This window comes from Sus scrofa, chromosome 7, assembly GCF_054392235.1.
Source record: "Sus scrofa isolate SSC_HxYL_T2T_F1_AM1 chromosome 7, Sscrofa_HxYL_maternal_Yorkshire_Landrace_v2.0, whole genome shotgun sequence".
NCBI lineage: Eukaryota > Metazoa > Chordata > Mammalia > Artiodactyla > Suidae > Sus > Sus scrofa.
In genome coordinates this window covers 37,612,273-37,627,019 of record NC_139389.1, presented here as the reverse complement: position 1 = coordinate 37,627,019, position 14,747 = coordinate 37,612,273, and the positions used below count along the sequence as shown (strand labels likewise).

At 42.0% G+C, this 14,747-nt stretch overlaps 1 protein-coding gene across 36 annotated transcripts in view; it reads right to left on the bottom strand.

Moving 5' to 3' along the window:
- DST (dystonin) overlaps nt 1-14,747 on the bottom strand; it is a 488,220-nt gene that overhangs the window by 239,635 nt on the left and 233,838 nt on the right. For 19 of the 36 annotated variants that reach the window (XM_013977745.3, XM_084967822.1, XM_084967805.1 and 16 more), the window contains 3 exons: nt 7,258-7,347; nt 4,750-4,827; nt 2,276-2,368 (listed from right to left, as the gene is read on the bottom strand). In XM_013977745.3, the coding sequence (XP_013833199.2) occupies nt 2,276-2,368; nt 4,750-4,827; nt 7,258-7,347 (261 nt within the window). Of the gene's footprint in view, nt 1-2,275; nt 2,765-2,809; nt 4,829-6,662; nt 6,699-7,257; nt 7,348-14,747 lie in introns of those variants that run through there. The other 17 variants (XM_084967821.1, XM_021098569.2, XM_084967788.1 and 14 more) reach the window with 2 other exon arrangements.

The following is a 14,747-nucleotide window of genomic DNA, read 5'->3' as shown; positions in this document are numbered from 1 at the left end:
CCCAGCTGAGTGGACATTCACCTGTCCTGCCCTGTCATCCTGCCAGCTGACACCTGGTTACCCAGTCTCCTGGTCCCTGGGTCTCATCCTCCAATTTTTTACTGCTGCAGCCTGACTCCGCTGCCTGCCCCATCCTGGCACCTATGAGACTCTACTTCCCTGGCTGTCCACACCTGTCAGATTTAACCTGCTCCCAAATGAGCTCCAGGTACCTTATCGTCCACCATTCCCCTACAAATCCCGTATCCCAGTCAAATTTTTGTTTATTTATTTATTTTGTACTGTTATTATTATAATCTTTTGCTGCACCTGTGGCATGGGGAAGTTCCCGGGCCAGTGACTGAGCCTGAGCCCAGCAGCAACCTGAGCCACTGCAGTGACAACGCTGGATCCTTAACCTGCTGTGCTACAAGGGAACTCCCAAATTTTCAAAAATTAAGAAATAAGGAAGTTCCCACCATGGCTCAGCGGAAACGAATCTGACTAGCATCCATGAGGACGCAGGTTTGATCCCTGGCCTCACTAAGTGGGTTAAGGATCTGGCGTTGCCATGACCTGTGGTGCAGGTTGCGGACATGGCTCGGATCTGACGTTGCTGTGGCTGTGGTGTAGGCCAGTGGCTACAGCTCCGATTGGACCCCTAGCCTGGGAACCTCCATATGCCGTGCATGTGGCCCTAAAAAGACCAAAAAAAAAAAAAAAAAAAAGAAAGAAAGAAAGAAGTCTTATTCCTCCCAAGATCTGGTTCAAAACCCCAGCTCCTTTCTGAAGTTGGTAAGCTCTCTCTTCCCGCTCCCAGTGCCCCCACACCTGTGGCTGATCAGTAAGATGCTGATCAGTGTGCCCACTACAGGCCAGGCCCTGTCCACTGCACACAGTGCTGCGTGGTCCATAAACCAAAAAACAAAGCAGGTGCCAAAATTAGGACTCACCTTACACCAAGTGAAGGTGATTTATTTTTATTTATTTATTTATTTATTTTATTTATTTATTTTTGTCTTTTTAGTGCTGCACTGGCATCATATGGGGGTTCCCAGGCTAGGGGGTGGAATCGGAGCGGCAGCTACTGGCCTGCACCACAGCCACAGCAACATGGGATCCGAGTGGCATCTGAGACCCACACCAGTCACAGCCAACGCCAGATCCGAGCCACCTCTGTGACCTACACCATAGATCACGGCAATGCTGGATCCTTAACCCACTGAGTGAGACCAGTGATCGAACCTGCAGTCAGGTTCGTTACCGCTGAGCCACGACAGGAACTCCAAAGATGATTTTTTTCTTTAATGCATCCTTTTACAAATACCAAAAATCAAAATCACCCTGTATCTGGCACTGGTAAATAGATGCCAATTAATAGTTAATAAATTTGCCTTTATTCTCCTGAAATCTTGTTTGAGAAAGTGCTGCTCTACACAAAATGGATAGTTCTAATTCAGGAGATCTTTTTGTGTGAACTCTACTGCCATCTAGTGTCTGTCAAAACTGGGAGAAGATAGTTGGCACAATTGAGAAACCATGATATCAATGAAAACCATTCCGATTAAGGATTGAGTCATAAAGTATGTATGTGTCTACATCAGGTAAGACTGGTTTGGGATTGGCAAATGCACACTATTGTATACAGAATGGAAGGTCCACGGGGACCTCTACCCAATAGTCTCTTTGGGAATGGACATGTGCATGTGTATGGCTGCGTCACTTTGCAGCACAACGGAAATGAACACAACACTGTAAATCAACTATACTTCAATAAAATAAAAGTTTAATAAATAAAAATTAAAAAATACCCTACTATATATAGCACAGGGAACTATACCCAATCTCCTGGGATAGACCATGATGGAAAAGAATATAAAAAAGCATGTCTATACATGTCTAACTGAGTCACTCTGCTATACAACAGAAATTGGCACAACACTATAAATCAATTATACTTCAATAAAAATTTTTTAATAAAAAATAAATCAGGTAATACTGTGGAGTAAACAAAAGACGTGTCTACCCTCAATCAACAGAAATCTCTGTCTTTCAACTCTAAGATTACACATATTGTCCTAAAAACATTTCAAGCTTTTCCACACCAGGAAACAGGGTACCAAGTTCACAAGCAGCATGTTACAGAAAGGAACAATACAAATTATGGTTTAAGAAACAAATCTGAAATTAATTTTCTTCCCTTGGATGTGAATGCAGAATTCACATCCTTCATAGGAACCACTTGAAAATTAGCAATGAGGCGAAATGAAATGACAAGTAGGAAAATCGGGCTTACCTGAAAGTGCAAAATTATTGTCCATATTAATCCCAAAGTCAATTTGGGATTTCCATCTGTTATGTCATCATTTCTAATATTCACTAATTTCACCTGTTTTATTTGTGAAGAAGAGAGAAAACAGTTTTTTCAAACCAGCACGAGTCATTGTTACTTACATAAACGTGACTCTACATTACACATACAAAGAAAGCCTGAGAAATTTAAATACTAATAACCCTTAAAATACTGTTTTACCCCCATCCCCACTCACTTTAGATTTTAAATATAGAGTAACTACAAAAAAAAATTAGTATTATTTTGGTTTTGTCTTCTACAACAAGCATTAAAAGTACACTTGTCAAAACAAAAACACAACTCAAGCAAGAAATCCTAAAAATTTTAAAATCAGATTTTTTTTTTTTTTTTTGGTCTCTTAGGGCTGCACCCATGGCATATGGTAGTTCCCAGGCAAGGGGTCAAATCAGAGCTGCAGCTGCTGGCCTACACCTCAGCCACAGCAATACAGGATCGAGCCGAGTATGCAACCTACACCACAGCTCATGGCAACGCCAGATCCTTAACTCACTGAGCCAAGGCCAGGGATCAAACCCACAACTTCATGGATACTAGTCGGATTTGTTTCCGCTGCACCACAACGGGAACTCCCAGAAATAATTTTGTCTTTTGAAAATAAGCTTTCTTTTAACAAATAGGTAGGAAACTATTCCAAACCATCAAATAATAATAACTTTCTCACACTTCTGTCACAACGAGTGTAAAAAAACCCCCAACCTCTAGCATTATTATTCTATTTGTCTGCCATAAATTGTTACCAAGGTAGATAAATATATGTCACTAGAAAACGATTCAAAACTTTAAAAATAATATAATAGTCAGACTTAAAGCTTATCAACTGTCAAATTACACATTCAGGTAAATAAATGTCATGATGGTATCTAACATTTACTTCCTGGAAAAAGAATTAAAACAAATCAAAATATCATGAATTAAAGACAATAACACCTAAGATTTTCTTTCCTGGACAAATCACTGCCAAAAATATTTCGACAAGGAGACATAATTAACCATTAGTCCTTCTGGAAACTTCCACTAGAATTAAGAATGGTAAGGCAAATACCAATAAAATTTACTAAAATATAAGTACAGAGTAATTGCTAGCATTTAATAACTAAAACCATTTCGATGTTCATAAGAAGCTAAATGGAGGATTAATAACAGACAGGGTCTCTTTGTCCTCCTGGCCCTCCCTTTCTTTTTCATTTTTTTCAGTAAATTTCAGTTCTCCTGAGTTTCTTTATCTCTTTTTTTCTACTCATTGAAAATTACCAATTATTTGGCTTATATCACTATGACACACAGTGTTAACTAACCAAGATCAAGTCCAAGACGTTGCTCATTCTTTTCTATGATTTCTTCTGAAACCTCAAGTCAGTTGGGGATTGCTGTCAAAATTGTCTTTTTGTTTGTTTTTTAATTTTTCTTTTTATGGCCACACCCATGGCATGTGGAAGCTCCCAGGCCAGGAAATGAGCCTGCACCACAGCAGCGACTGGAGCCACAGAGTGACACCGATGGGTACTTAACCCTCTGAGCCACAGGAGGATTCCAGAACTGGCTATTTTCCCCCTCTTTTTAGGGACACATCCACAGCATATGGAAGTTCCCAGGCTAGGGGTCAAATTGGAACTGCAGCTGCCAGCCTACACCACAGCCACAGCAACACCAGATCCAAGCTGCATCTGTGACCTACACTACGGCTCACAGCAAAGTCAGATCCTCAACCAAGTGAGCGACGCCAGGGATTGAACCAGCATCCTCATGGATATTAGCTGGGTTCTTAATGTGCTGAGTCACAATGGGAACTCCCAGAACTTTTATTTTTAACCACTTATAAATTACCCAGTTTTAGCTACTCATTAAAAAAAAAAAAAATCATCTATTGGTTGTTCCCTGGTCTGGGAACTGAGATCCCACATGAAGCCACTGCACTCTGTAGCCCAGAAAAAAAAAAGCAACTATTGCCTCCTCACTACTAAGTATGAAAAATACAGATGCAAAGTTTTTTGAAGTATTATATAAAGTTAGCTTTTATAAAAATAACATAATTTTATAAGGTGAGCATAAAAAAATATTGTCTCCCCACAACTAAGAACTCTTCACATTCTTAACATTCTATTGCTACTACAATGTCATTAAATTAACTTCCTTGGCAAAAGTGTTCCAATTCCCAAGGAAGGAAAATCAGCAGCTCTTATTCAGATAGAAATGTAGCCACTTATGATTGCTCTGGACTTATGCCCACTATTAACTTCCTTTTCTTTGGAACAAATGTTTAAAATCATTTTAAAATATCTGTCTCACAAAAGCACAAGTTTAATTATCATAATCTGCAAATTTAACTTCTTCATACCCCAACATGGTGCTACGCAGATTTGTTCAGTTACGTGTATAGTCTTTGAAAAACATCATACCTGGCGTCTTTTCAAATAGTCAAGTGCAATTTGTACATTCTGTAGTCTGTGAAAACGCATCCGACCTTTCTCTCGGGGCTAAGAATAAAAAAATGCAAGGTATAAAAAACACTGTAGTTTCTGATGCCACTGACCATGCTAAGTATACTCATGCTGAATATACGATACAAATATACTTTATGCTCATCTTACTACGTCAAGACAATATTTACTGTTTGGGTAAATCCATTAAACTTTTAAAATGGTATTTTTAATTTTTTTTGCATTGTCTGAGATTGAATTTATACTAGGGATTTTTCTGAATGTGTTTTATATAAACAGATGCTTTATTCAAAACATTTTATATAAACAGATGCTTTATTCAAAACATTTTCTTCCTTTCTTAAAAGGAAAAGAGAAAATACGATAGCACATACAAAGTTTATATAGTTACTATACTACAATTCTAGCCTAGACTTTTTAGCTATGGATGCACAACAAGAATTAAATACCATTCCCCATTTTGCCTTCTTAATAAACTCTGACTATTGCCAGGAAGGTCTTCATGATTAACTAGGCATGGCATGTTAATGAAAGTGATATAAAAAGCAGCATGCAGTTAGTATAAAAAATCACCAAGAAGGAGAAAGCCAGTGGAGTTTTACTTAGCCATGACAGAGGACAAGAGAAAAGCAATTAAAGCCAGGTAATCTATTTCCTCTGTATTTTATTTGCGCTTTTGCACAAAATCGGCTGGGCTCTTTATCACAGGGTTACACTGCCTGGGGATGGACATGTGATTTGCTGCTTCAGGAAAACCGACAACTCATCGTTCTTTTTCCTTGATGCCGTTTCCCTTAAGAAACGTGACACGTTAGCAGAAGGAAAACAAGGAAACAGAGCTGAGAAAATGTTCAACAAAAATACAAAGAATGGAGCTGGAATGTACCACATAAAATCTTCCAAAGAGAAAAAATAACTGACAGCTGAGCTGCTCAAACAGAAACAGGTGGCCTCAGCCAAAGGCAGCAGAATGGAACAGCCGGCAGATCACACGGGATGGGAAAGTAAGTTCCATCTAATGGGAGACATGAGGCTGATGAACTCCCCAATGGGTCCAAAAAGCACAAGTTCCATGACACTGGGGCACTAGAGATGTGATGACACAAGAAGCACATCTGTCTTACAAACAGAGGTGGGTCAACTGAGCATCCCAGGGGTTAAACAGCTCTGTCAGGACTCTAGTGTTTAAAACATGCCCCCTAAGTAAATCCAGATGCGTGAAGATAGGTAAAGAAGGGCCATCGACTACCTACTACCAATAGATATGATTTAAAACAAACTTTTTTTGGTCCAAACCCACAGCATGGGGAAGTTCCAGGGCCAGGGTTCGAACCCGCGGTGACAATGGCAGATCCTTAACCTGCTCTGCTTCGCCACCAGGGTACCCCCCAGCATACTCTTAAACATTACAGAAATGTCCATAAGTTCCGTCAAATTAAGCAACAGGTCATTGTTATGTCTGAAGTATCAATTTCGGAAGTGGAAATAGATTGGCATAAACATGAGCAGGCTGGTCGTAAGACGTCCATACTTATACAAGATGTATATCGACTTCCGTAGCTAAACTCCCATCCTATGATTCAAGTACAGAGATGCCAATACCATGCAGGGCAGTCATCAATCAATCCATGGAAAGAGAACATACATCCTCTGTCCAATTTTTTGGTGCACACACATCCACCTCACTGAGGGTTCTGGTCCTTTCTCCAGGGTGCTAAGAAGGAGCCCGAACCCAGGGGTTACTCGCTATCACATTAGTGCTCACCGCACTGGACTAGGTTAGTTGAGTTATGGGGGCTGACACCTACCCCCTTATCCTCATCCTCCACATCGTCATGCTGTTCATACGCGCATGCTTCTGTGGCACTCACCAATCGTAAGGTCTTCAAAAAATCTCGCTCCCTTGGCTAATGAATATAACAGACAGAAGATAGGACAGCAAAGACACAAGACAGACCAGAAATGAAAAGAAGAGCATGAACAGAACATAATGAAGGAGAACAGGTAACCAGGAAGGGGAAGGGGCGTTCACAAAAAAAGGAGATGACACTTGTGGACGGGGTTAGACCAGTTTTCAGAAAGCGATGCTTATCTCCTTGCTCTTTGTGAGTCTTTCAATAAGTTAGTTATAGTATGCATCCAACTTCCGATCAAAAAAAAAAAAAAAAAAAAACCAACAACACAAAACCCAAAAGGAAAAAAGAAGCAAGAACAAAAGTCTTATTTTAATTATAGAACTAATTACATAAGCAAGGTCATCGAAGTGCTTCCGCCTCCAGAAGTCACATCATTTGAAGTCGGAAAATGCTTAGGGACCGAACCAGAACACTTTTTGCAGGCAAGATTCGCAGCAGCGCTAAAGATGAATGCTGCAAAAATCTGAACAATCTGTGCTGGAAACAGATGAGTCCTATGCAAAAGAGGGTTTCAAGTTCTTCAGGATAAATTAGAAAATTGAAAACTTACCAAGGTGTCTCCCGAAAGAACCTCTAAAAGAGAGATCAAATTGTGTCCGTCCCTTAAGTCTTCGTAGAGGTCGTTCACATGTTTCCGAACCTACGGGAAGAAAAGCAATTGAGAACGCTTGATCCTAGAAGCCACAATCACCCTTGATACTCCAACAAGGAAGGGGAACAAGGGACACTGCACATGGGACACCCCATGTATTCATTCCTGCAGTAATTCCAAAAAGGTTTGGATTCTTTCACTATTTAAAAAGGAAAATTTAAAAGCGAAAAAGGAGTTCCCATCGTGGCACAGTGGAAATGAATCTGACTAGGAACCATGAGGTTGTGTGTTCAATCCCTGACTTCGCTCAGTGGGTTAAGGATCTGGTGTTGCTATGGCTGAGGTGTTGCTGTGGCTGCAGTGTGGCTGAAGCTCCCTAAAAAGCAAAAAAAAAAAAAAAAAAAAAAAAAAAAAGCCAAAGTAACTTTCAGATTAATAATTCATAAGGACAAGGAGAAGTATTACATTTTTAAACATATCAGAACAAATAAAAGCCAACTACACAGAGTTCTGATTTTTAAAGTACAGGCAGTGCTCTGACCTGAATTATGATTCCTTTTTTTGTTTGTTTGTTTATTTTTGGCCTCACCCTTGGCATGTGGAAGTTCCCAGGGCCAGGACAATCAAGCCCGAGTCACTGCAGTGACAAAGTCAGATACTTCACCTGGTAGGCCACCAGGGAACTCTGCTGAATTACAATTTCTGGTGCAGCAAACAGAGCCACATTAGCAAGAGGGGATAGTTTTTACATGGGGCCCCCCCCTCCCCCATAGTTTTCCCAACCTCTGGGCCACAAGATCCGGGAAGCCAAAGGTACACATTCCACATCTGGAAAGTCCACAGATGCTAAGCTGGGTAAAGCGTACATGAGATTCTACGTACTATTTAAAAAAATAAATAAATAAAAATAAAAATTCTTGTGAGTGTATGATGGTTTTAAAATTTAAAAGTTCTTTAAAATTCATATATGTGAAGTTGTAAGACCTCTGTCCAAAATTCCACCACACAACGTAAACTTTCCCGTGGCAGGAAGTTCCCAGGCTAGGGGTAGAATAAGAGCAATAGCTGCTGGCCTACACCAAGCCATGGTAACACCAGATCTGAGCTACATCTGCCACCTACGCCACAACCTGCAGTAACGCCAGATCCTTAACCCACTGAGAGAGGCCAGGGATCGAACCCACATCGTCATGGACAGGAAGTCGTGTTCTTAACCTGCCCAGCCACAAAGGGTACTCTGGCAGGGAGTTTTCATAAGCACATCTACATTAACAGAAAGCTAATACTCAACCCATAACAGCTTCTCCCTCCCGTCCGTAGGCCTGGGTTCCAAGCCTGTTATTTTATTTCTTAAATTTTTTAGCTGTGCTTGTGGCATACAGAAATTCCCAGGCCAGGGATCAAACTCACAGCTCAGCAGTGACAATGCAGGATCCTTAAACTTCTCTGCTGCTGGGAACCTCTAAGTTTGTGACTGCAGAGCTAAACCACCAAGGGTTCCCCAAAGTTCTGCTCAGTGTGCCACACCGGTGTACCTTCTGCCAATGCCTAGTGCACACTAAGGCTCCTGCCAGACCCCCAAGGGTCACAGCAGGCTGCCGGGGTGGCCATCCCACTCTGGGCTGGCCCATTTCCACATTCTTGCCTTGGGGTGACTCCAGGCTGTGTTACTTAGTGCCACTCTCAGGAAAGCAGCCAAAGAAGTGGTCCAGGAAGAGGCCGGGACCAGCATCCCACCTGCGGCCCACGGGCGCAGCCCTACACGTGCCCCATCCATGATATACTCTGAAGGCTGATCGTATGAGTTAAACTCCTTTGTGCTTTATTACATTTTATTTATTTATTACAGCAGAAAGTAATGAAAAGATCCAAACTCTCTGATGGCAGAGCAACCAGCAAGAAAGGGCCTAATATGAACTAGAAGCAAGCCTTTGATGGTTAAGCCTGCCAATTCTAAAAATGTAGCTTAAGTACCACTAAACTTTATCATCTTAACTGTCTATGAACATGTTTTGCATGGAAACCCTTTTTTTTTTTTTGCCACTCCCATGACATAACTACAGCTGCAACCTACACCACAGCTATGGCAACACCAGATCCCTAACCCACTGCACCACAGGGGGAACTCCTGCATGAAAATATTTCTGGTTCGTGAAGAAAAAATTCCCTTAAAAGCTTCACATCAAAGCTACCAGCTCCTATAACAAGTATTTTGAGAATTTCTGCCTAAGGTACAAAACCTTTTAACACTCAATTAATTTAATATTCAATTACCCAACTATGCATCATTAATGGCACATAATGTAAGTATTAAACTCAGGCCCAAAAGCTCTAAGTAACTAATAATGCTAACAGTACCTATAAATAGCAAACCTCAAACTGAATCAAATTACTTTTCTTTTTTCTTTCTTTCTTTTTTTTCTTTTTAGGGCCCCACCTGTGGCATGTGAAAGTTCCTGGGCTAGGGGTCAAATCGAAGCTGAAGCTGCTGCCTACACCACAGCTTGTGAAAACGCTGGATCCTTAAGCAAGGCCAAAGATCAAACCCACACCCACACAGAGTCAATGTCGGGTCCTTAACCTTCTGAGCCACGAGAACCTGGATCAAATTACTTTTAACACAGTGGCCCATTTTCACAAATCAGTATTTTTATTTTGATTTCCTAATTTCCAAAGAACATCAGCTGACTCTTTGGTGTTAAGATAATTACATAACAGTGAAAGAAAGATTTACACTTCAGTTCTCTAAAAAAAGATCATATCATAACACATTTTAGATGATCCTTATTTAGAAAATCCATAAATGTCCAAATAAGTTACAAACAGATTATCCCTTCCATAAAATATTTACTTTCCACTAAATAAATACTATTAAATGACAATCCTCTCAAATGCTCAATTACATTTCAGAGATGAACAAATTTCCACAGGTCTTTTCAGGAACACATCTATGTCATACACAACACACATGCAAGCAAATAAGCATCTTAATGAAATGAGTCCTAATACTTAATTATCTAGTCACACATGAGAGCAATGTAAGAATTCACTTGTCTCATTCCAACCCAGCAGCCTGAATGTACCTGGCGAAGGGCCTACTTAAAAACATGGCAGAAGAGTGTCCATTGATGGATAAACAAATAAAGAAGACGTGGCCTATATATACAATGGAATATTACACAGCCATAAAAAAGAACTGAATAACGCCATCTGCAGCAACATGGAGGGACCTAGAGATGATCATACTTAGTGAAGTAAGTCAGAGAAAGAACAAATACCATATGATTTCACTTACAAGTTAAATCTAAAAAACAACAAATGAGCAAAACAAAACAAGAATCATAGATACTCAGCATCAAACTGGTGGTTGTCAGAGGGGAGGGGGCATGGGGAGTGGGTGAGACAGATGAAACGGGTCACAAGGTACAAGCTTCCAGTTCAAAGATAAGTCATGGGGATGTCACATAAAGCGGAAAGCACAGTGACTACAGTGAATCACGTTGCAGCACGCGCTTGAGAGCTGCCAAAAGAATAAATCCCCCAAGTTAAATCTGTCTGGTGATGGGTGGTAACTAGACTTGTGGTGACCATTTTGCAATATACACAAATATCAAGTTGTACACTTGAAACCAATGCAACATTATTTTCTTTCTTTCTTTCTTTCATTTATTTAATTAATTAATTTATTTATTTTTGTCTTTTTGCCTTTTCTAGGGCCGCTCCCACCGCCTATGGAGGTTCCCATGCTGGGGGTCTAATTGGAGCTGTAGCCGCTGGCCCATGCCAGAGCCACAGCAGCTTGGGATCCGAGCTGCGTCTGCAAACTACATCACAGCTCACGGCAACGCCGGATCCTTAACCCACTGAGCAAGGCCAGGGATCGAACCTCAGGTTCCTAGTCGGATTTGTTAATCACTGTGCCATGACGGGAACTCCTAACATTATTTTCTTTTAAATTTTTTTTGTGTGTGTGTCTTTTTAGGGCCACACCCGCAGCATATGGAGGTTCCCAGGCTAGGGGTCTAATTGGAGCTACAGCTGCCAGCCTACACCACAGCCACAGGAACGTGGGATCCGAGCCACATCTGTGACCTACACCACAGCTCACAGCAACACCAGATCCTTAAACCACTGAGCAAGGCTAGGGGTCAAACCCACATCCTCATGGATCCCAGTAGGGTGTGTTAACCACTGAGCCACGATGGGAACTCCTAATGCTATTTTTTAATTATACCTCAATTAAAAAAACAGGGCAAGGGAGTTCCCATCGTGGTGCGGTGTAAACGAATCCGACTGGGAAAAAAACAAGGCAGGGTCACTGCAGAGGTGAAGGTTCAATCCCCCACCAGTGGGTTAGAGGATCCAGTGTTGCTACAGCTACAGCATAGATCGCAGCCATGGCTGGGATTCTATCCCTGGCCTGGAAACCTCCATATGCTGCAGGTGAGGCCGGGAAAAATAAAAAAGGCAGAAGAACTAAGCTTGTGTATTTCATTTTTATGGATTTCCTGGGCCAGGGATCACATCCAAGCCACGTTATGACCTACAATGCAGCTGTGGCAACACCAGATCCTTAACCCACCGTGCTGGGCCAGGCAGCAGGAATATCAGCTTGTGAGTCTCATGGGCCTCGATGCATCTAAATCTAAATATCTCCAGTGTAACCAGAAAGCAGACTAAGTCTCAAATCCTTAACAGGAACAGGAGAGATAACATCTATATGAATGTCATTTTGCATATGGAGATTCCCAGGCTAGGGGTCTAATCAGAGCCATAGCCACCAACCTACACCAGAGCCACAGCAACGCAGGATCCGAGCCACGTCTGCGACCTGCACCACAGCTCACGGCAACTCGAGATCGTCAACCCACTGAGCAAGGGCAGGGACTGAACCCGCAACCTCATGGTTCCTAGTCGGATTCGTTAACCACTGCGCCACGACGGGAACTCCAAGGCCTGCCATCTTCAGAAGGGACAAGGGGACCCAGGACCACCATCAGGACGGGGCCCCAGGGCAGTAACCCATACACGGCGCCTTGAAGGCCACTCGCTCTGGGCCCTTTACCCAGGCAGCCCTGCCCGAGTCGTATTTCAGTCCAGATCCATGTCCTGTCTCTTTCTCTTTCCAGGACAGTTCAAGATGGGGTGTGATTCTGAACACTCAGTTCACAGGAAAACAATCTTGCCAGCCTAAACCAACCCATCCCCTCAGGGACATGTTCCACAACGAGGTGTCACTTCTCACCACCTTATTTATGCAGCAGCAAAGAAAATTAGGTATGTTTAAAGAAGACAGGCATCATGGCAGGCCAAACCAAGTTAGGAAAAGACAAAACATAGGTTACACTTAGCCTTGCCTCTGCCATAGGTCTCATGAACCAGTCACCCACACTCTCTGGGCCTCTTTTCTCACTTGCAAAAGAAAAATTTGAGGCGTTCCCGTCGTGGCTCAGTGGTTAACAAATCCGACTAGGAACCATGAGGTTGCAGGTTCGATCCCTGGCCTCGCTCTAGTGGGTTAAGGATCCGGCGTTGCCATGAGCTGTGGTGTAGGTCGCAGATGCAGCTCAGATCCTGCGTTGCTGTGGCTCTGGTGAAGGCTGGCGGCTACAGCTCCAATTCGACCCCTAGCCTGGGAATTTCCATATGACATGGGAGGGGCCCAAGAAATGGCAAAAAGACAAAAAAGAAAAAGAAAAATTTGAAAACAGAAGGCCTCCTTTTCAAACTAGAGAGCAAAAATGCTATGAGCTGAAAATAAAATTGTCATCATTTAAAAAAATGAACATGTTGGAGTTCCTGTTGAGTCTCCGTAGTTAACAAACCCAACTAGTATCCATGAGGATGTGGGTTCGATCCCTGGCCTCAATCAGTGGGTTAAGCATCTGGCGTTGCTGAGGCTGTGCTACAGGCCGGCAGCTAAAGCTCTAACTGGACCCCTAGCCTGGGAACTTCTACATGCTGCCGGTGCAGCCCTAAAGAGACAAAAGACAAAAAAAAAAAAAAAAAAAAAAAAAAAAAAAAAAAAAAAAAAAAGAACATGTTAACTTTAAAGAAAATATGTAAAATGAAAAGCTGCTCTTAAGCTTTGTGGCTTAGTTCCTTAAGAATTTTAGGGAAAAATTACAGAAATAGATGAATTTAGCTTCTGTAATGTTTGAAAAAACCCTGACTCATCTTTTATGGAATATTGCTTATTTTTCCTGTCTAAAGTGATTATTCGGAAGATCCAGAGAATTACTGTAATGAAAAACATACCCAAAAAGGTAAGACATCATTATTATCTTTATCACGCTATGGAAAAGAAATGTCACCATTACTAACAAAAATACATAAATAATGAGTTATTACTCGCACCTGCATAAATGCTTTATAAATTCTGGCTCATTTTCCTCAGTACAAAAGAATGGGATAAAAGAATGTTAGATAAAAATTAAAAATCTATATTATGGGGAAGGCGTGGTCATGGATGAACCAAATGGAAATACCTGGGGTTCAAGAGAGATATCTGATCATGTGATCAACTGGGGTTTTAAAAAAAAAGTACAGAATTAAATAGTTAAGCTGACACAGAAATGCCTCTTATTTTGCCCAAAGTCTGAGTCACAGACATCTGGCCTGGTAACGTTCCTTCACAGATGATTATGCCACCTGCCAACAGTCATAACCTTCCGTTTTCATCTTTTAATAAAACATTCCTTCTTCTCATTTTGGATATTCTCTCCCTGGGGGACAGAACGCTGTCTGGATAAATAGTGCTCGAGGCGGTGATGAGCAAAGTGAAGGCACTTTGAGGTACCCCGGGATTACATTATATAACTGGAATTACGTAACAAGGACGAAGCACCCCTTCCTGGGCTGCACGCAGCACTCGCAGGATTTTGCAGCGCTCGGCGATGTGCGCACTGCACCTGCCTTTACCCCCAGAAGGCGCCCGTCTTTGCCCAAGAAGAATTTCCTAAGGAAGGGAAATAAGGTGGGGCCGGGGGCTGGGGTGGGCGTAGATGCTAAACCAGATGCTCAGGGTGGCCACAGAGGCAATACTTCAGTTCTATTTATTAGATTACACCAGGTCTGCATCACCTAAATGGCTTAACTGTTCCGCACACAACTCTCAAAGCCGTACCTTAACTTACAATTGTCAGACTTTACGTGGGCTACATCAAATTCAACTCTGAAGCTCAGATCCTCACAGAGCTGCTTATGTAATGTTTCAGGACGCCTTTTTCCAAAGTCTGACTCTGTTGTGGTTGATGTCAAGCCAGACAAATTCCACAAAAATCTGACCTCCCGGATTTCAGCTTCCTGCTACCCTGGAGCTGCAGCCGAGGTCACTAAGTGTTTACTGAGCTCCATCCAACACAGCTGAGGTCGCTAAGTATTTACTGAGTACCCATCCGGCGCCTGGGTATCACTGACTCCTACAGTGCGAAGGTAAGAAATGAGGC